The 20,634-nt window shown below is 54.0% G+C and overlaps 6 protein-coding genes across 6 annotated transcripts; 3 read left to right on the plus strand and 3 right to left on the minus strand.

The window, feature by feature from the left end:
* Positions 1–656: 656 nt before the first annotated feature.
* Positions 657–4,011, plus strand: J4E86_004246 (uncharacterized protein; the record flags this gene model as incomplete). The annotated part of the gene is made up of 3 exons (XM_051444790.1): positions 657–981; positions 1,048–2,783; positions 2,833–4,011. 3 exons carry the CDS (start codon positions 657–659, stop codon positions 4,009–4,011), a joined length of 3,240 nt encoding a protein of 1,079 aa, XP_051304415.1.
* Positions 4,012–4,261: 250 nt separating this feature from the next.
* Positions 4,262–5,333, plus strand: J4E86_004247 (uncharacterized protein; the record flags this gene model as incomplete). Its single annotated transcript, XM_051444791.1, has 2 exons — positions 4,262–4,582; positions 4,650–5,333. The coding sequence occupies 2 exons, from the start codon at positions 4,262–4,264 to the stop codon at positions 5,331–5,333; spliced, it is 1,005 nt and encodes a 334-aa protein (XP_051304416.1).
* A 1,631-nt stretch (positions 5,334–6,964) lies between these two features.
* Positions 6,965–7,751, minus strand: J4E86_004248 (uncharacterized protein; the record flags this gene model as incomplete). The annotated part of the gene is made up of 2 exons (XM_051444792.1): positions 6,965–7,237; positions 7,341–7,751. The coding sequence occupies 2 exons, from the start codon at positions 7,749–7,751 to the stop codon at positions 6,965–6,967; spliced, it is 684 nt and encodes a 227-aa protein (XP_051304417.1).
* Positions 7,752–8,426: 675 nt separating this feature from the next.
* Positions 8,427–10,764, minus strand: J4E86_004249 (uncharacterized protein; the record flags this gene model as incomplete). Its single annotated transcript, XM_051444793.1, has 6 exons — positions 8,427–8,453; positions 8,503–9,133; positions 9,180–9,515; positions 9,563–10,464; positions 10,515–10,639; positions 10,692–10,764. The coding sequence occupies 6 exons, from the start codon at positions 10,762–10,764 to the stop codon at positions 8,427–8,429; spliced, it is 2,094 nt and encodes a 697-aa protein (XP_051304418.1).
* Positions 10,765–11,380: 616 nt separating this feature from the next.
* On the plus strand, positions 11,381–13,309 carry J4E86_004250 (uncharacterized protein; the record flags this gene model as incomplete). The annotated part of the gene is made up of 2 exons (XM_051444794.1): positions 11,381–13,046; positions 13,101–13,309. The coding sequence occupies 2 exons, from the start codon at positions 11,381–11,383 to the stop codon at positions 13,307–13,309; spliced, it is 1,875 nt and encodes a 624-aa protein (XP_051304419.1).
* A 1,776-nt stretch (positions 13,310–15,085) lies between these two features.
* On the minus strand, positions 15,086–16,822 carry J4E86_004251 (uncharacterized protein; the record flags this gene model as incomplete). The annotated part of the gene is made up of 1 exon (XM_051444795.1): positions 15,086–16,822. The coding sequence occupies one exon, from the start codon at positions 16,820–16,822 to the stop codon at positions 15,086–15,088; it is 1,737 nt and encodes a 578-aa protein (XP_051304420.1).
* Positions 16,823–20,634: the final 3,812 nt, after the last annotated feature.

Genomic DNA, 20,634 nt, shown 5'->3' on the forward strand with positions numbered 1-20,634 from the left:
AGAGACGAATCTTCTGGGGGTTATGCATTTGCATCTTTCTGGGTCTGCTTCGGCACCCTTTTGTATTGATGGCTACACGATTCTCTTTTGTCTTGGCGGCGGGACGGTGGCATCGGGAGGGGATTTTTGGATGCGTGTCACGACTGTAACGGTACTCAGGGGAGTTTGGGTCATGATTATGTAACACGTTATGAATGTACGCATTTGCTCTGTTCGGACATGGAAACCTTGGACCGACTTCGCATGAAGGGTCGATCACGTGGCGATAACCAAAGTGTTATCGCGCGACTCTGACGTTTGCGCCAACGCGATGGAGCGCGGGCGGCTTTGTGCATCATCAAAGTTCCCTCGCGACCACGCGGCGAAGCATGACTTACCTCGCAAACTTCTCATCGCGACTGACAACTGTTTTGAATTAGCGCTCACTTGCCGCATGAAACAGTGATACAATTCTCTACTGCGCCTTCCTACGATTCTCCAACCTCTCAAGCCGCAGTTTCCCTGGGACGCTTCCATTGCGCCGTTCGTCATTGCCACACGCTTGTGCGCCCAGCACTGAACCTCTTCGCATGAGGCTGCACGACGACCGTTAATCTGCGCCAGTCGGTTGTAGCACACGCCCATTACCGAAAACCCGCTCGCTCTCCGTCTATGCCATGGGCCGGTCAATGATTCCTCCGGCGCTCAGCGAGCTCGCGAATCCGAGCACGCCCGAGGCACAGCTCGCCGCGCTCCAGAATCTGAAGAATGAGATTGTCGGACACGAGCAGAGGAAGGAACTGGCAGTGACACATGGTGTTGTGAAACCACTGGCGGGCTTGCTACGGGCGGAAGCTAGGAAGGGTGGGAAGAGGAGGAGAAACGTCACCAATGGACACAGCTCTGGGCTCTTCAATGAGCCCAGAAAGAGCGTCGAGGAATGGACGACCGAGGATGAGTTGAGGTTCCAGGCTACGCTCGTCGCCGGTAGCCTTGCGAATGGTGAGCGCGCATCGCGAACCGATACTGTTGTGAAGGAACATGTTGGCTGATATTTGAGACATACAGGCGGACCAGCGTTCGTCGCTCCGCTTCTGGCAGGTCACGTACTACCTCCCCTCCTTGAAGCGCTACGACCCAGCGAGACGCCTGCGAAACTCGTTACCACAACCCTCAAAACCCTCAACCAGATCGTCGATGCAGTCAACCAAGAAAAGCCCTGGCTCGACCATTCCGAATCGTCCTCCCGATCGTCTCTCGCCTTTACCGTCAACGAATCGATATACACCAGGCCTGTCATCGACAGCTTGGCCGAGATACTGGCGCAACCGGCAGGCACGATGAAGGCCTACCAACAGATTGACTCGACGATTCGGCTCATCACGAAGACGTGCGTAGAAGATAATCAGAGGAAGATGCTAGTAGATGCGGGAGTGCTGGATCTCCTAGCTGACAAGCTCGCTGCTGTCGCTGCCATGGACGATCGTATCCCCGCAACCGAGTGGAGGCAATCCAATGGTCAGGCAACGACAACAGGAGGTGACGGCTCGAACAGTGTTCAGAAATCGGCCTCGACGCCGACAGATCGGATTCGTTTGTCAGACATTGTGGAAGCACTTTCGGTCATCATTAAGGATTCGCATTACTATACCGCACGTTTCCTGTATTCACACTCAATACAGCAGCTTTTTGGGTGGCCAAAGGAGCGGAATGTATCAGATGGAAGTACACAAGCGGTATCGTGGGATAAGCTAATACCACGGGTACAGACGATGGCGAGCAAATCAGATCCGTACATCAAACAATGGCCGGCGCTTGGTGCGTACGGCTCTGTCACTGGGGATAACTATTCTCGACTACCGAGTATGGACTCGCTGCAGCAGAACTCAAGTCGGAGTGTGATCACTGACGAATCCGAGTCACCGCTCTTCATATGGCTTATATACGTCGCTCGCCGCGGTGAAGGCAGAGAACGTCTATCTGCTTGTGGGATGCTAGCACTGCTGAAGAAATTCGGCGAGCGTTGGCCTTTGAACGATCCCTCCAAGACATCACGAGAGCGCCACTTCTCGTATCTCATCATTCCTCTCGTTGAGAAGATGATCGAAGATTCAAATCCCACATCAGAGCAAGCGAAAAGAGCTAATACTCTAAGCCCTGCTTCAAGAGATGAGATGCGATTCGTGTTGGAACGCTCGCCAGTTGTGCTTGCTGAGCTGATTGCGGGAAATAAGACTCTTCAAACAGCGGCCGTTCACAATCGAACCCTACCGACCCTCATTCAAATCCTCAAGAAGTCGTTCGATGTGCCGGCTACGTCTTCAAAACCTCTCTGGCAACCACGGTCGTCATCTCACGAAGTGAAAGACCCAGATATTGACCCAGCATCTTCCACGCTGGGCAGACCTGGACTAAGCGCCGATGTATTACACGCGTTCAGGTATCGAGAGAGTGTGTTACTGGCTCTGGCGGCAATAGCAGGAGACCAAGATGCGTTGAGAAAGATGGTTATTGAGATGGGCGCTGCCACGCACATCATCGAAGCCTTGGTTTCCTACCGCGAAAGCAACGAGCAAGGCGCGTCCTCTTCAGCGAAAGACGGCAATCCAGATTCGGTACTCATTGCTGCTTGTAAAGTCATACGGTCGCTTTCCAGGTCTGTCAGTGTGCTGAGGACCAGCTTGATCGATCACGGAGTTGCACAGCCGATCTTCGAGCTCTTAACGCATCCGAACGTCAAAGTGCAGATTGCTGCTACGGAGGTCATCACCAACTTGGTGCTCGATGTGTCACCTATGCGAACTGTAAGTACGATGCTCATTGTGCCCTTTTTCATGCTAATGTATTTACTAGGAGATCGTCGAGTCTGGAGTACTGGGAACACTCTGCGAACAATGTAGATCAGCAAACTTCGACCTTCGTTTCGGTAGCCTTTGGGCGCTCAAGCACTTGTGCCTAGGCTTACCACATGCCATGAAGATACAATGTCTTGAGGAGCTCGGTGTTGGCTGGCTCGTACAAGTACTCAATGGAGAGCCATCCAAGCCAGCTATGGGTACACCCAACGCAGCAGGAGAGCAAGTTGATATTCTCAATGCGGTTGACGAGCCCCATATGGATGTGGACGAAGAGCCGTCATCCGAAGAGGATGATGACGCCATGACCGAAAGTATACCGTCTATGCGACGGCATCAACGTCCTGGTTCACGGTACACAAGTGCAACTAATATCCGAGATCGATTACAACAGATCAAAAACGACGAGCAGGACAACCGGCTCAACGGTGAGCGCGACGATATCCGTATACAAGAGCAAGCGTTGGACTTCATCCGGAACTTTGTTTCAGAAGACAAAGCTTCCGGTGAGATGATTGACCACCTGCTCAAGACCTTTGGCCACAGTCGGTTCTTCGAAATTCTCGATGCTAAGATCCGGCCAAAGACGATGTCACAAGCTCAGCCCAGTGCTACAGCCCCAAGCTACTGGCCAAGTACCAGCCACCGCACGCCTTTTTCTTCTTCCACGAACACCCCAGCGCAGCCAAACTGGGCCACCTATCCTGCCCCCGAACTCATTCTGGCTGCAGTGTATATTCTCGTGCATCTCGCCAATGGTCGGCCTCAGCATCGCTCTCTTCTCATCTCGCAGACCACTCTCATGCAGCATGTTCTTCAGCTTTTCACCCACCCTCGTCGCGACATCCGCGTCGCATTGTCCTGGATGCTGCACAATCTCGTATGGATAGAAGATCATACCGATGAAGCCGCTACGCGTGAACGTGCTATTGCCCTTCGCCAACTGGGCTTCGAGGAAGGCGCTAAGCAGCTGGGTCGCGATGCGGACAATGATGTACAGCAACGTGCAATCGTAAGTATTGAGCAGTTCGACAAGCTACTCAACGGTGGTAGTGGTAATCGTCGGAGCGGTGGCTTTGGTAGCCCTGGTGGTTTCGGTGGTGGAGACAGCGGTGGTGGCCTTATGAGTGGGCGTTTGAGCGGCGGGATGCATGGCTGGAGACATGATAGGGGTTAGTCCTGGGAGAAGTCAAGTGTACCTCATACACTTATATTGACGAGACCCTCTAAAATGATCAATTATCTTGCCGATCACATGTCCTCTCCTGAATCTCCTGTTGCCTGTGACCTTCGGTGTGCACCAAACTCCGAGCCCGCGCTAGTGTACTGTAATATCCCGACTTCGCGTCATCATCGCGGAATGCTTTCCGAAACGCCCATACAATTTCCACAGCGCCCCCAAGAATCTCGCACGCCAACTTCGCAACATGTCCTTCACCCGCATCTCCCGGGCTGCCATACCACGCGCCTTTCGCTCCTTTTCCACGACCCGGACGCGCTTCCAGACCGCGATACCGTACACGCAATCATGTCCGTCACCGAGTTGCGAGTGCGCGGCAACGCCGCCCGATCTAGACATTGATCGCAAGACACCACTGTTGAATACTATGGCGGCGTACTCTGAACAGGTCATATTCTGTACCGGGAAGGAAGACTGGGTCAGCAACATCGAGCAGGAGGAGGGCGAGATCGGGGAGTTTGTAAAAGGGCTTAAAGGTGTGATTGGAAAAGGCGGTCCTGCGTTTGATGTAGGTCTGTTTCCCAGTGTAGTCATTCATGATACATAGAAAGCTGACGCGTTTCCGCATCATATAGCCATTCACGAACGTTCTCATCACTGCTTCCTCATTACCGAAAAGTGAAAAGGCAGGCGCGACAACGGCATTGCTATTCCCAAGCTTTAAACGCATACCGGATATCCCACATGCCCCCGAAGCCTTCTCCAACTTCGCGACCGCATACCTAAAGGCTCAGAATCTCCATTCGATGCACGATGGCCTCTCCGCCGAGCAAAAGTCTCATCTCCTTCGCGACGAGTCGAAAGCGACCGAACTACCAGAGGCGGAAAGCATTACGAAACCCACGATCCTGATATGCGGGCACGGCGGCCGTGATGAGCGCTGCGGCATTCTCGGGCCATTGCTACAATCCTCGTTTCGCTCTGAATTTCAGCGGAGGGGTATAGACGCAGATGTAGGGCTGATCAGTCATATCGGTGGGCACAAGTATGCGGGCAACGTCATCATGTACCTACCTCCCAATATGGAGGGTAATGCATTGAAGGGCTCGGGTATCTGGTATGGGCGCATAGGACCTGAGAATGTTGAGGGTGTGGTTGAAGAGACAGTGGTTAGAGGACGCGTCATTACGGAGTTGCTGAGAGGTGGTGTGATGCAGGGTGGAGGGAATATTGGGAGACTGATTGAGGCACAGTTGAGGAAGGATAGTGGGGAAGAGGATAGTGGAACGTTGAGATTGAAGGCTAGGGCGAGAGGTTGAGGGTAGACTCAAGAATGTCAAAGCGAGTCTCAAACTGGTTTGAATGTCGTCAGCCTACTCAAAATATCTTACTCCACATCAATTACCGGGGGAGTGAAGGTGTCATGAACATTCCCTCCTGGGACGGCGCTGCGAGCGTGCCCACCAATCTATTGGGGGCACCATTGGAGGTTCGAGAGACGCCCGAATACAAAGCCCAGCTTCGTTCCACACTCTTGGACATCGAATCCAAGCATCGGCCTCAGTGTAAACAGACAGTTTCCAGACATCCGTGTATGTTTTGCAGCTCGAAGGCTACCGATTTGCTTTTCAGGTCGGAGTGCCTGCTACATCTCGATGCTCCGCAAATCAGGATAAACGTCTATGCCACTTGCGGAAGCCGGTCCTGTAAGACAAAAGTGATCGCAGCACATGAAGCGATGATCGAAATGACCACAGCTCATCTCCAAAGCCAAATATCTAATGGCACTCCCTGCCACTGCGTGCGGAAGGATGGAGCAATGAGATGTGCCAGATGTAGGGTGACGAGATATTGCAGTAGAGAGCATCAAAAGGCTGATTGGAAGAAACATAAGCGTATTTGCGAAGACCTGAAGTTCGCGAAAGAGTACTTGGAGGAAACCTGCCAGGCTTGGAAGCTCCTTGACGAGGAAGAAAACGGAACATCAAGCACCTCGACGTCTACCCCCAACACGGCTCCAGCGCAGCAAAAGAACAAGAAAACTGAATCGAGTAAGGGAAAACAGCAATTTGGGCCCAGTCAGCCAAGTAGCAGCGCCTCGTCGAGCAAGCAGAGCCAGGGAAAAGACAAAGCAAAGAGCACAGCGCAACCCAAACCAGGAATGCGCACCGTACGTATGCACTGCACGCCTCTAAGCTTCCAAGAAGTGAAGCCCTGGGACTTTTACTGCGAGATCCCCGCATCTCTCATTATTCCCCCAGAGATGCACTCGAGCCCACCCCCAACATACGAACGCGAGTTCGGAGAAGCCATGCCTCCAATCATCGCAGAACACCAGAACGAGTTCAACACAAGGAGTGGTCCAAAATGCTTAGTCTGCAAAGAAGCCCCGACAAGATACGGAAAGACTTTCTGCGTCTCCCAACTCCACACGCCGGAACCGTTTGTTGTCATTGGCATCGTGCCAACTTGTGGTACAAAGAAATGTGTAGAGGGGGCTAGCGAACTTATGAAAGTCTTCAGAGCGGATCAAATGAAGTATGACGTAGAGCACGCCTGCAAGGTGTGTGGCAAATTCGAGGGGTCAAGGCCATGTTCAAAGTGTGGGATTAGGTGGGCGATGTATTGCAGTGCTGAGCATGAGGAGCGGGACTGGCCGAATCACAAGATTTTTTGTAAGGGCCCCAGTATGGCGCGTAGCTGCGAGGTGTGTGGCAAGTCCGAGGGGTTAAAGCCATGTTCGCAGTGTAAGTCGTCAAGGTACTGTAGCGTTGAGCATCAGAAGCGGGACTGGCCGATTCACAAGGGTATCTGTAAGGCCTTGAGAAGTATTCATGATCTTGCGAAGGAGACAGGAGATTTGGGCTTGGAATGAGGAACGTTCATATTGTCAGCACGTTCAGAGAGCAAAAATCAGCAACTATGTGTCTACCGTCCCGGTCCCCAATGCTCAAGCAGATCTGAAGTGGGTACCGATGTTGAATCTGCCAGCCTCCTCGTACGCCGATCCAACTGCCGCTCCCTCACCCTCTGTCTGCTCCAGGGCCTGCTGTACCGCCTCCGCCAGGCCACCCGCGAACATCTGTGTAGCCGCTACCTCCTTGTGGTAGGTGCGCGTACGCCTGGTCTGCGGTGTTTGTAGCCAGCCAGGCCATCGCAGTCCTGCAGTCTCCGCTCGTTGCTGGCCCCATGTCGCCTTCTCGCTGTCGTCTAGCCTCCACGGCTGCGACCAGCAAGCCCATGGCGACTTCGTGTCTATCGATACTGTGGCCGCTCAGTTTGCGGACCTCATCGGCGAAACATGCAGGCCAATTTGCAGGAAACACCAAATTGCCTTCATCATCGCGAGGAGCGATCTTCTCAGGCAGAATTTCACTGCCTTCAGACAGCTTCCAGTGCCCGCAGATGGCCTCGAGATGCCTCTGCACCTTTTTGTAGGCGCCGGAGGCCGATACGCCGGGACCTTGCTGACGGCCCTTAAGGGTCGTTTCGATGCGGTATGCGATGTTGGGGTGAAGGTGTTTATAGTCCAGGCGGACTTTCTGCTTGGCGGTCGGGTGCCACACAATGATGTTGAAGAGTGGACCAATCTTGCCCACGAGAGCTCCGCGAAGCGCAGCATAGATGTCGTCGCCCTCTTTCATGGTGGGGCGGATGGTGGCGTAGTAGACCCCCATGGGGAGGCGCATGGTGATGGTCTTGCTGGTGCCAGCGGAAGGGGGATACTGGTACTCCATCGTTATGATGATGATTTGTGATGTAGTAGAGTATTGAGGTGTTAGTGGTAGCAGAGAGAAAATTGTAGGCTGCAAGGATTTTCATGGAATTGGTGAGCGTCCAGATTTGTCAATCCGGCTTCACCTTCACTTTTCACCTTCACTTCCACTTCACATGACACCCACACCTTTCGTGGGCAAAAAGATACTAGCTACCTTGATTAAAAGGTAGTCACAAGCTGATTTCGAACAAACGGCAAAAATATAACAATACTTCGGAAGGATGTTATGGCTTGTTTCAAGACGTAAAGACGCGTATCACTCCACTCGAACCTGCAGGTCTTTGCTATATGAGAATTAGCAGAATTAATTGCAATCTATATGACAGCCATTAGATCTCGATATATCCAAATTTGCCCGTTTGTCAATACATAGCCTAGGGGTATCCGCTGATGTGTTTGTTGGTACATGACCCAGGGGCGCGACTATAATGCTCCAAGCGCAAGTGATAGCCAAAACATATAATTGTCACGTATTGGAATAGTGCAATGGCATAATTTGATCGGCAGATGTCTTCTATTAATCTATCGAGACATAAATCGCTATTCATACTATGCGGCACGATCATTTCGCTGGGTATATTGACCCTTCAATTTGACATCCATCACCATGCCTCTAAGGCATTGGTCATACTTCCTACAAAGTGCTCTCGAGCGCCAGCACCTGTTGATTGGTTAGCACGTGTCACAGATTCATGAAGAGGCTCACTTACGATAGCAGTCCTGCTAGGAATGTACACCTGCAGGAAATTCTTCCTCTCGTTCCAGGCAAATGGTGTGGTGAAGAACCTAGTCGTCTCGTCCACATTGCCATGGCCACCGAACGCCTTGCTGTCGGTACTCAGGACGATACGGTAAGTACCTTCCTGCTCAACGCCAACACGGTAGTCGGTGAAGCTCTCCTGGGGATGGAAGTTGAAGATCCACAAAAGTCCAGCGCGCTCAAATACAATGACCTTGTCACCCTCGTGCTTGAGGCTGACATAGGCCTGAGGCGAGTGAAGCCATCCGTACTTCTCCTCTGTCCACTGCATCTTGCTGTCGAACTCGTTGAGGAACCGGTAGCGGAGGAGCTCGTCATCTGGGAGGTTGAATTGGCGGCGGGCGTAGTGGAAGCTGTTGTTGTTGCCTTCGCGAGGGAAGTCGAGCCACTCAGGGTGACCGAACTCGTTACCCTCAAAGTTCAAATAACCCTCACCTCCCAAACCGTGTGTGATCAGTCGGATCAGCTTGTGCAGCGACAAACCGCGGTTGATGACTGGGGTGAGCTCCGAAAGGACCGACATGTTGGTGTACATTTGCGCGTCGCAAAGCCAGAAGAGCAGAGTCTTGTCGCCAACCAGCCTAGAATATGTCAGTATTGATTGTCAAACCCGGGGTATTAACATACGCTTGATCGTGACTCTCCGCGTAGGCAATGGTCTTTTCGCCGTGCCTTCGGTTTGTCAAGGTGAAGACGAGTGCGCCCATGTCCCAGTCAATGTCCTGCTTCTCCTTCAACCACTTGATGTAGAGGTCGGGTACAGCCATGGCTAATCGGTAGTCGAATCCTATTCCGCCTAACGAAAGCGACACGCAAAGACCAGGCATACCGGAAACGTCTTCGGCAATTGTGATGGAGTCGGGGTAGAGTGTGTGCAGTAACTCGTTGGCAATCATGAGGTACACAACTGCCTCCTCATCGACCGAAGGACCGAAGTATTCGTGGTAACCGCCCGAGAAGCCCCTGGGAGTGTTAGTCTTTGCTAGCATTGAAAGTGAATGAATACTCACGTTCCGATGCCGTGGTGGGTGTACAGCATGCTTGTAACTCCGTCGAATCGGAAACCGTCGAAGTGGTACTCCTCCATCCAGAAGCGCAAGTTACTGAGCAAGAAGCGCATGACCTCGTGGTGACCGTAGTTGAACAGCCGGCTGTCCCACAGCTCGTGTCGTCCCTTGGCGCCCTCGTGGAAGTAGAGGTGGTCACTGCCGTCGAACATGTTGAGACCGTCAAGCACGTTCTTAGATGCGTGACTGTGCACCATGTCCAGCAAGACGGTAATGCCCATTCCGTGCGCAGTATCAATGAGCTCCTTCAGGTCGTCTGGGAAGCCGTAGCGGCTGCTCGCAGCGAAGAAGCTGTTGATCTGGTATCCGAAACTGGCGTAGTACGCATGCTCCATGACGGCCATTAATTGTATAGTGTTGTATCCCAGGTGCTTGATGCGAGGGAGGATGTCACGGGTGAACTCCTTGTAGGTCGCTACCTTGGGCTCGGGGGAGGAGATACCAACGTGGGCTTCGTAGATACGTGCGCTCTGGGGCTTGGGCGGCCGCTGGTTCTTCCAGACGTACTTCTGGGGAGGGTTCCAGAAGCGGGCATCGTATACGGGGGAGACGTTGAGGTCTTGGGTCACTCGGGTGATCCAGGCGGGGAGGCGCTCCTGGCGCGCATGGTCGTTGGGGACGACGAAAGAGACCTTGATCTTGGAGTCGTGGGGGATGGTGGGCTGACCGTTCTGGCCAGGGATCGTCACCTCGAAGACGCCGAAATCGTTCTTGGTCATGGGCGTCGCATCGCGGTCCCAGCCATTGAAGTCACCAATGAGGTAGGCGCGCAGGGCATTCGGGGCCCATTCGCGGTAGACGACGTCGCCGTTGGACTGGACATTGAAGCCGAACTTCTCATAACCCTGGGCGCTGTTAGCTACACCGCTCTTGCCAAGGCGGTTGGGATGCTTGCCCGCGAGAACTTCTCGAGACCGCCCTCAGTCTCTTCAATCGTCTTGATCCACTTCTGGGCCTTGGAGAAGCGGCTCTTCAGCGCGTCCTTGAAGGGCTCAAGGTAGCCATCCATCTGGATGATGCCTGGGCGAATTGGTCAGTCAATTGATAAGATAATTTGGGCATCAATATTTACCAGTGCCATCGTTGGGGACCTGCCCCGGGGCGTCGCTCAGGGCCGAGTTTGCGGAAGCCTTGTTGAGCTCCATGGTGTGGGATGGTAGGTGGGAGGAGCTGTGAGGTTTGCTACCAGAGTATATGGCAGCGGGAGGATGCAGGTCTCACAGCGACAGGCCGCCAGATGAATTGCAGAGACGATCACGAATTTGCGGGGTCTCTAACCCGATTGCTGAGGGCAGCGCTCAACCAAAAGTTGTTGCCAACCCAACAATCAACGTCATAGCTCAGAGCACGCTGTAACGGGCATCGCGCCCGCGCCACGTCCCAACAGCGTATCTCTGCTGGGGTGCTGTCGGAAGGATTTGCGCTACAATTCATTCGGAGCCAGGAACCGGCATCCACATCTAGAATGCCATTGAAGCGGACCCTGAGGCGCTTTGCCGACTACATGGTGTTGTAGACTACCTGATAGTAGCACGCTGGTCACGCGTCGGCGGCAAAGGCCCTTATCGGCATCGGGAACCGTGGGGACAGAGCTTCCCCCGCATCTCTGGCCTAACGTGGGGAGCTCACGGCGGCTCAACCACGGTTACTTCCAAGCCTCGAGCGCAGCCGGCGCCATCGCGACTTTGTATTAAAGTCCCCGTGATGCCCTCGATGCCTTTGCGTTTGTAGTGTGATTCCCCCTGCGCTTCCTCTCCCACGATGCTGCTGTCCAAGACGATCCGGAGGGCGCTTCCCGCTGCCGTCTCGCCCCAGGCCCGCGCGTCCTACCTCGCCCTCTATAGCATCTCGCGCCGCGCGCCCTTGTCCCAGTCGCACACGCGCAAGTCGTCTAGATTCAATCGTTCCGACTTCAGCGGCCAGGGCTTCTCGTCTTTCTATGAGCCTGACCAGCCCACGCGCGGTCCACTGGGCAACACCAGCAATGTGGGCGCAGGCCACATCACGCCCAAAGTGCTGAGGCAGCACCTCGACCAATTCGTCGTCGATCAGGATCGCGCAAAGATAGTCTTGAGCGTGGCTGTCCACGAGCACCATCTCCGCATCCAAGAGATCAAGAGACAGCACCATGAGCAGGCGAGACTCGAGGCGCAGGCGCAGAGGCGAGCATCCGTGTACAGACATCCTGTAGAAGGTAGCCCCAATTCTCATATTGATCCAATCATCGACGATTTCAACCGTCATCCTCTTATGATGCGGGCGCTGAGCAGCAGAGCAGACGAGTTCCCCGGCCAGCAGTCCACCGTGGAACTGCACAGTCACAGTGACCCTCTACCCTACGGCGAAGCACCTACCTATAAACCAGCCTCGTCTACCTCCTCAGACCCTGACTCCTTACTCGATACCAGCGAGCACCAGCTGCAGATAGAAAAGTCCAACGTGCTCATACTTGGCCCAACTGGTGTAGGGAAGACGTTGATGTGCAAGACACTGGCCAAGACGCTGGGTCTGCCCATCTCCATGTCCGATTGCACTACCTTCACACAGGCAGGATACATTGGCGACGACGTCGAGTCGTGCGTTGCTCGTCTCTTCTCCGCCGCCAACTATGACATCGACGCAACCGAGCACGGCATCATTGTTCTGGACGAGATCGACAAGATTGCAGGGTCCAAGATGTCATACGGCAAGGATGTCGGCGGCGAAGGTGTTCAGCAGGCGCTGCTCAAGATCATCGAGGGCACAACCGTACAGGTGCAAGCCAAACCGGAGAAGAGCGCGAACAGGCCCGGCGGAATGCCCGGTGGCCCTCAGCCTCCTGGGCCAGGCGGAAACAAAGGCGAGGTCTTCAACATCCGAACTGACAACATACTCTTCATATGCACTGGCGCCTTTTCAAGCCTACACAAGATCATCCTGGACAGGAAGTCCAAGGGCAGTATGGGTTTCGGGGCGTCGATACGGTCATCGAACGCACATGCCGCCGCCGATGGTGTTATGCTGACAGGTGTGGAAGCTGAGTCCTTCAAGAAAGACTCCCCTTTCTTCGTACCGCCGAAGAACGAGGTCCCGAACCCGTTTGGTGTTAGACAGGTTCAACGGGAAGAGAAGGTTAATGTACTTGACCATGTGCAACCAGCAGATTTGCAGAAGTTTGGCATGATACCCGAACTCATAGGCCGTATACCCACCGTCTGCGCAGTAGCAGCTCTGGATGAAGAAGCTCTTGTCCGCGTTCTCACCGAGCCCAAAGACAGCCTAATAAGACAAGAAGAGCACAAATCGTACCTCAGGAACATCGAGCTACGCTTCACAAACGGCGCGCTTCGCGAAATCGCACGCAAAGCAAGTAGGATGGGCACAGGCGCTCGCGGGCTTCGACACGTCGTCGACCAGCTTCTCTTGCAAGCCAAATATGAGACACCCGGTAAGTTCCACTCCTGCCTCGACAATAGATTGAGCTGACTAACAAACCCCCCAGGCTCAAGCGTCAAGCACATCCTCGTCACGCAAGACGTCGCCCTCCTCAAACGCGCACCCCTGTACTTCCACCGCGGCCAATCCGCCGCCTTCGAAGCCGCCCACGCGCAAGAAGAAGAGCGCTGGGAGGAAGAGCTGCGCAGCCAAGAAGACCCAACCATCGCTAGCAACTTTCAGGAATACAGGAAAGCTAGTGCTGCAGGCTTTTAGCCTACAACGTCGTGTTCCCACGAGGATCGATCGCGCCCGGCCCCTCTCCTCGTCCTGTACAAGCCGTCGCAGGAGCGCTGGAGAAGGCACGAGGGGTCTGCAGTAGTTGCTGTACTGCCATGCGGGGCGTACTTTGCAGCCTGCTTGCCGTGTGCCCAGTGGCGGGGAGAGGCGTACCGTGCCGTGCATACATGTCCGGATGCTTCCTGCGTGATATAGCTGGCCCGGCTTATACGCAAGCAGACGCGGCTTCGGGCCGTTGCATCTCTCACGACTGGATGTGCATCCCGGTGCTCTAGAAGGTGTCTGGTCCTGAGCGGGCACCCATTGTTCTCCTCCGTCTCCCTTTCCCGATGCTGCATGAACCATTTGCATTTCCTTACTTTCTCGCGTCTTCCAGCCCATCCACAATAATGTTACCCCTTTCCAGTCCTTTTTCTCGGTGTTCAGTCTGGCGTTTGGCGTTCTCTTTTCCGGTTCGTTCGGCTATTCTGGCACTGGTAATGCGAAATAGGAAGGTTTTGGATGAATGCAACGAACAGCGTGTTGGTGGTCACACAACTTATAGTTATCCCGTACGACACAATGCAAATGAGATGGATGATGTGCTTCCTTTCGATTTCGATGAGATTCTGCAGTGTATATTACAGGAAACGCACGATCTGGAGTTCTGACATGCATAAACGCCTCTGGAAAGTTTGTTTGGACGACCCTGTTTCCGTACGTCCGAAGCGGAGTGTCGAATGGGAGAGAGAAGGTCTAGGTCGTGGTTTGCGTTCTTTGCTGTTGCTATCAGTGGAATGCACACACATCAGCACCAGGAGTTGCTGGAATCTGTGCCCTGTTTGCTGCATACACGCTATTATCTCTTGACAACTGGATAGTTTCGAACACAATGTATACTCCTACCTAGCTGACACTTTTGACAATACCCAAGGTTTTCTACAGAACGCAACACGAAACGTAGCCACCATTAGTGCCCAGGAGCGCACTATACGGTCATGCTCGGGTACCTGCGGCGTGTGTGTCCTATGGCCCTGCTAAACGGTCTTGTCTTATCGACGCTGCAGTGCGCATCCCACGCCCTTCTAATCTATCATAGATTAACTTCCGTAGCTTGGCCGCCTCTTGGAACGACGATGCTGCAGCGGAGCTTATCCGATGCAGCAGGGCTATCAATGTCATCAATATGTGGTGGGAAGATGCGGTAGACGTATACGGCACTAGTTGTTTTCACGCAGGAGCTGAGCACCCACGGTTTGCAGACTACGAGGGTCTTTTGTTGTCTACAGGATTGGTTGTGTGCACCTCTGAGGAATACATGAGCCTCTGTTCCAGCACGCAGAAAAGTGAGCATTTACTGTATGACATCAGAGCACATCATTATTTGAGGACAATCCACGAAGTTCAGGTTGTATGCTTGTAGCGAGAGATCGTTGAACCTGCTAGTCCTTGCGAGGGATCTAGCAGTGTAAGAGGATTTGGTCTAGTGATTAAAGTGGTAGTAACCGAGCAAAGTCTATGGCGGATAATATCGTATCGCCCGTGAGAACGACCCTCGACAGCGAAGAAGAATACAAATGAGATTTCGAGCGAGTCAAAGGCTTTTTTTCCAGAATCAAAGTGGCCGAAGCCAATGTTGTTCGTACCAGAGAACCATCTCACCAAAATCATCATCAAACATAGATATCCAGAACCTCAAAACGCCACCCAGATGCCCGCTATACATAGCCCCATATTTGTTGTCGTAATTCGTGCTTTCGTATCGTCAGAAGTTCATTCCTCAAAGTCTTCATACAGCATGAAGCCAGGTTGAGCGCGCATCTTCTTGGCGCCCCGCCCTTGGTCCCAAGTTGGCGATGCTGGCCGGGAGGTGGCGCGTGATGGCGGTTGGGATGAGTACATCTGAGGATACGATTGCTGTGCCGAGAATTGAAAGTTGTACGCCTGTGGGAAGCTGTCCAGAGAATGCGGGCGGTGGAGGGCGTACCCAGCCTGGGCTGACATCTGGTCTGCTGTAGGACTGAGCATCGTTGGCGAGAAGTAGCTCTGGCCGCGCTGGTGCGAGGCGTACTGCTGTGTAGGTGCGGGTGCGGGCATGGCAGTACCGTAAAAGTTCATGTTGCCTTGGTTTGGAGCTTGGCTCGCTGGGGTGGGGTTCATCATCCGAGGGTACTGTGCTTCCCGTGGGAAAAACATGCTCTGCGAGTGTGGCAATCCGGGAGCTTGTGGGACAATGGGCGTCGTGGGTAATGAGTACTGGCTGCTGCAGACGGTCGGAGAGTATTCTGACATGGGCATTGTGTACTGAAGGGGCATGTTCTCATGTGACCCAGTGGGAATAGTCAAAGAGCTCAGGGCCTCTGAGGGACTTTCCTTGTTCTTGTGGTCATCTGTGATCTGTACAATCTCGGAGACTTCCTGAGCGAGTACGCTCTCGTTGGCGTCCTTGAAGGTGAAGATGACCCTGTAGCCGACGGGGGACTTGTCTTCTTGATGTCTGCAGTAGCACGTTATGCGCATGACGAACTCGACTTTCTTGGCGTTCATAGAGAAGTCGGAGTTATCGTTGTCCTGCCATCTCTTGAACTCCTTCTCGTTAATCATGATGATGCGGTCGTCCTCGTAGTTGGACCACTCTTTCTCATCGTCAGCCTCGCGCTTCTTCTTGCGGTTGAATCTTTTGGCTTCGCGTTCCTTGCAGCCTTCGCAGATGATGACAGCGCCGCCATTTTGGGGGTGGCACCGGTCGTCTTTGGCGATGTCTGTGATGGCGACGCCACGTGGGCGCCTTGGCGTGGGCTCCTCGCCGCGGGCACGGCGGAAAGCGCGTTCCAGTCCTTCTGGCTTCTCAACGGCGGTTGCCAGAACAAGAGTCAGCTGTAACCGGGCAGTGGAGTTGTTCTTCTCGTTGGCCTCAACCTCCTCGGTGCTGGCCATCTGCTTTGGTTTGGCGAGATTCTGGCGGGGGAAGCGAATCCACTGGATGTGCGAAGCGAGCGGGTCCATGGTCACGGTAGTTTTGATTTGCGTTTCGGCCCGGTTCTTGTTCTTATCAAGAGCGATAGAGACCTTGGCCTGCTCGAGGGCCTGGGGGATGTGGATTGCAGGCCAGCTGTCGTTGGTAAGGGATTCATTGCATGTCTCCGGGGAGCTGGTCTGGCTCTGGTCCCGGTTGTACTCGCCTGGTGAGTTGGCATTGCTGAAGATGAATTGGTCGTGGGGCGAGGGTGTGTTGGAAGTGGGTGTCGAATGGGCCGTGTTGACAAAGTTGCTGAATTCGTCCTCGGTCTTGATGCACGGGTAGCCTTGGCTGGAGAAGGACGTCAGGTCGAGGGCCGAGTCCTGTTTCCGGCTTGAGCGCTCGCTTGTGCCAGGTAGGACGCCAACGGCATCGTACGACTGGAAGGCGTTGGGATCAATGCGCATCTGCCAGAAGGAGTCCTGGAAGTCGCCGTGGTTTTCGAGGTCCTGGGGATTGACAAAGGTGTTGAAGTTCTGCATCGTGTCCATGGCGGGCAGACGTCTGGGTAAGAATTGTGGGCCGGAGAGGGTCCCGCGGGCGATCTTGGGTTAAACGAGAGTGGGCAGTGAGGGAGATGATGCGAGGACAGAGACAACCCGTGGGTCAGAGGAAGCGACAGTCTGGGACTATAAGGCTACGATGGACTGGGAACAGTGTGTGGGTGCAAGCGGTCGTGGCCACTGCTGGTGAGGGGTCTGCTCGCAAAACCAAGGGTGCAGGTCAGCGCTGCGTAAGTGATGGGCACGACCGGCTATGGGCCAATGAGACGCGCGCGAGCCAGGCTGCGCACCGGAGCGGTCGGCGGGCGGGGAGACGCGTCAGGGGCAGCTTGGGACGATGAGACCACAGCTGCTGCAGGCTTGGAGTGGGATGGGCGAGCTGGACGGGTGGTGAGGGGAGTAGTGAGGCAGGCAAGCGGGGTGCGGAGGAGGGAGGAGGTGGGTTATGGGGATGGGGACAGGTGAATAGAGGCGGTATTTCTCTTAGCAACACCCCACTGAGGTTCGCCGCAGTCTAAGGCTGCTGGCTGCTAACCAACGTCGAATAATCCCTGCCCATGCGAACGACACCACCCAGAGCCGGAGCGGGCGCCTGTGTAGAGGTACATCGATGCCATGACAGCGCTGCCTCGCCCGCCCGGCTACCCAGGCCGATCCACAGCTGTCCGACGCCCCAGCGCACTGGGCTCGGCGCTACCCATTATGCCTCAATTTTTCAAACTCCACTCTGCCGGCGTAGTGAATTGTCTATTCTCCCACTTGCACTGCGAAACCCGTGCCAGTGCGGTCCACCGCGGGAGATGTACCTGAACTTCCAGCGCACGCCCCGTTAGCTGCAGATTCTTCACCCTGCACTCTCTAGACTCTGACAGCGGCTGGAGTCGGCTTGCTGTGCGACCGCGCCGTTGTGCTCAATCAAAACACTGCATCGTGTCCCAGGCCTGCATGCGAATCATCCTGCGCCATTGCGTCGAGGCCTGTCCACCATGCACGCCTCAGATCCACGCCAGCCCTCGACTTGGCCTCTCGCGGAGTCTCATCCGGCAGACCGAGCCAAGCCAAGCTGCCATCTGGGCGCCTGTCCACACGCCTCGAATGGTGCCACCGACCGCCTGCCTGCCACAAACCTTCCACGCCTGATCGTCCACTCAGGCATCCCGGGCCCCAGGGTACCTCCAGCGCACGTCCAGCTGCACTTGCTGTCCATGCCTGTCGACCTGTCTGTAAAGTTTGTGATAATCAGTTGCAAATTTCACCACCGTCGTCGGACGCAGCCTGCCGCAACACGCATCCATCTGTGACCTGTTGCGACGCTGCCGTCATTCGCCCTGTTAAACCCCAGGATTTAGTCTTTAGCCCCCGCTCCCAGTGGCGACGGAGCACACCGCTGGGTTTCTCGGAATGCAACTACTCAAAGTCGCCATATCCCACTCGATGACACAAGTTGCGGCCAGACCACACCAACTTGACCCCAAACGTTTGTATCACAAAGTGCAATATTGCGAAACGACCTGACTTCTGTGTCGCATATCCAAATAGAATCCGCCGAACTGATGCAAATCTTTGCTGCCCTTGATGATGCTTTTGCACGGCCGGGCTTCCGCGTGGCTTTGCGGACATTTGGCCATTGGCTGCTTGTCGCCATGATACTCACCGTACAAGCCGAACACCTGCCAAGCCACCCTAGCAGCAGAAGCACACCTATTGAACAGTCGCCCAAACCATCGACTATCGACTTTGTTCTACGATGCTTCGAATCTATGCACGGTCTTACATCCGGTGCTTCCTGTATGTCGAAAGAACTAACATCTGCAACAGACGTGGATGGCATGCAAACTTTTCCACGTCTCTGCTTGTGCAGCGTCCCATGTTGCGCCGTGCTATAGCAAAAGCCATTATACACCAGGGCATCTACCTAGCACCAGACCAGATATAGGAACAATCTTCCCCTGCAGGCGATCCTGCGGCAGGACATGAGAGACCCCGTCAAACAGACCGTACCAAGGACAAATCGTTTCTTCTGTCTTGCACCTAGGGAAACCGTACCATAAAGGCATGGGCGGGCCGTATGCTAGGGCTTCGTGCTGACAAAATAGATACGGTGTAGACATTTGGGTAACAGCATACCTAGGTGCAGATCAGAAGGAACGAACTTCCCCGTTGCGAGCATCATGACTTTGGCCAGCTTGTGCAATCGGTCCTGCGGGTAGATAGTCGCTTGATAAGATAGCGCTTCCGTACCGTTCTTTACATATCAATCCAACCATGGAATACTATGCAGTAACCCGACTAGTACGCAGACCCCATTGAAATTGGGCAGGAATATGCGACAATCGCTTTTGATTGCAGACGGCCACGTTCCCAGATCTTCTTGATTTTCCATGTACGCGTATATTGATCTGTACATGATGGTTGAGGTATACATCATCTCGCTATAATGCCGCACACTAACGCATAACCTGGCCAAGATCTTCACGGTTCTACTTGAAGAAAGATCAGTCTTAATGCGTTTACGAGTGCTACGTATCAGGGGAAAATGTGGTACGTTACAGCGTGCTGTAATGGCTTGAGTTACTCAGCTGGTGTCGTTGAACAACTGTTCGTTTCACGACATGTGGAAGTGGTGACAACCTTGTGTCTAACTGGCCTTATCTGAGGCCATCGGTATGCTCAAGCTTGATGACGCCAGCTGCGATACAAGAAGCTCTCATACCAGTAACCTCTTGACACCCCAGACGACAACCAAAAATTAAACACGTTTGCAGACTACATCGAAATGAAAACATGCAAAGTGGGAGACCTAACGGCAATGTAGACTCCAAGATGTTTAGTCTTCTCCCACTGTTGTGCTGCGTTTCATCATCTTGCTGTCGCTAGAGACGTCAAGCGGCTCATGTTGTGGCACAGTTGTGCCATGGCTGACTATACAGGTGGTGTATACGCCATCTATCCAACACAGCGATGAGGCCAAGCGCACATCCAATCATTCGGGTATGCGGCGCTCTGACGAAGAGAAACCGCCGTATATGCACTGTATTCGCAATCGTTCGCTTGTCCAAACCCACGAATAGGTCAGCGTTGCCCGACACCAACTCTCGAACCACACAACCTCCTCAGGTGCAACACAACCTTCGATGCATACCCATCTGCCAATATCTGCGCACCCAATTCTGTCGCCTGCCCCTGCCCATCGTCGTCACGGACCAGGTCCCCTGTAGCCTGCCATGCTGCCTCGAGACGGACGCCGTTTCTACATTAAGCCTCCAGGTGGTGTGATTGTTGGCTCAACGGCACGACACGAACTCAACGGTCCCAGCAACAAGCAGATAAGTGGCTATGGTATAAAGTAGCCGCATGGCAAGTACTCAGTACATAGGATTCTTACCCCTCTCTTCCCACACGCGAGGAATTACACCCTGTCGCTGGTGCTGACAATCTGCAGCATTCCCATGGGCACGATACCGTTATCGCGGACGCGCCGCCAGCCACTCAGGTGATTCTGCAACCCTAAGCAGACGCCTCTTACGTTTCCGCGCAAAGTTCTCGACGCTCGACACTGAAACGTATCTAGCGCGCGTACTGGTGCAGGACGCGTCCAGGTTGTAAGCGGAGCTTCCGTCTTCCAAGGAAAGGACCTTTTGACAAGCTGGAACACATGAATAGGTTTTTCCCCACTTCCCACTTTCTCCTGCGTCGTGCACTACGGCAATACATTGTTAGCAGCAACCACTGTGTACGAACGCCCTGGAGGCTATTGACAGTTCTAGCCGTGCAAAGTTGCAACTAGAGCAGTCTGACTC

Source organism: Alternaria arbusti, assembly GCF_024043155.1.
Source record: "Alternaria arbusti strain BMP 1465 chromosome Unknown scaffold_4, whole genome shotgun sequence".
NCBI classification, from domain to species: Eukaryota; Fungi; Ascomycota; class Dothideomycetes; order Pleosporales; family Pleosporaceae; genus Alternaria; species Alternaria arbusti.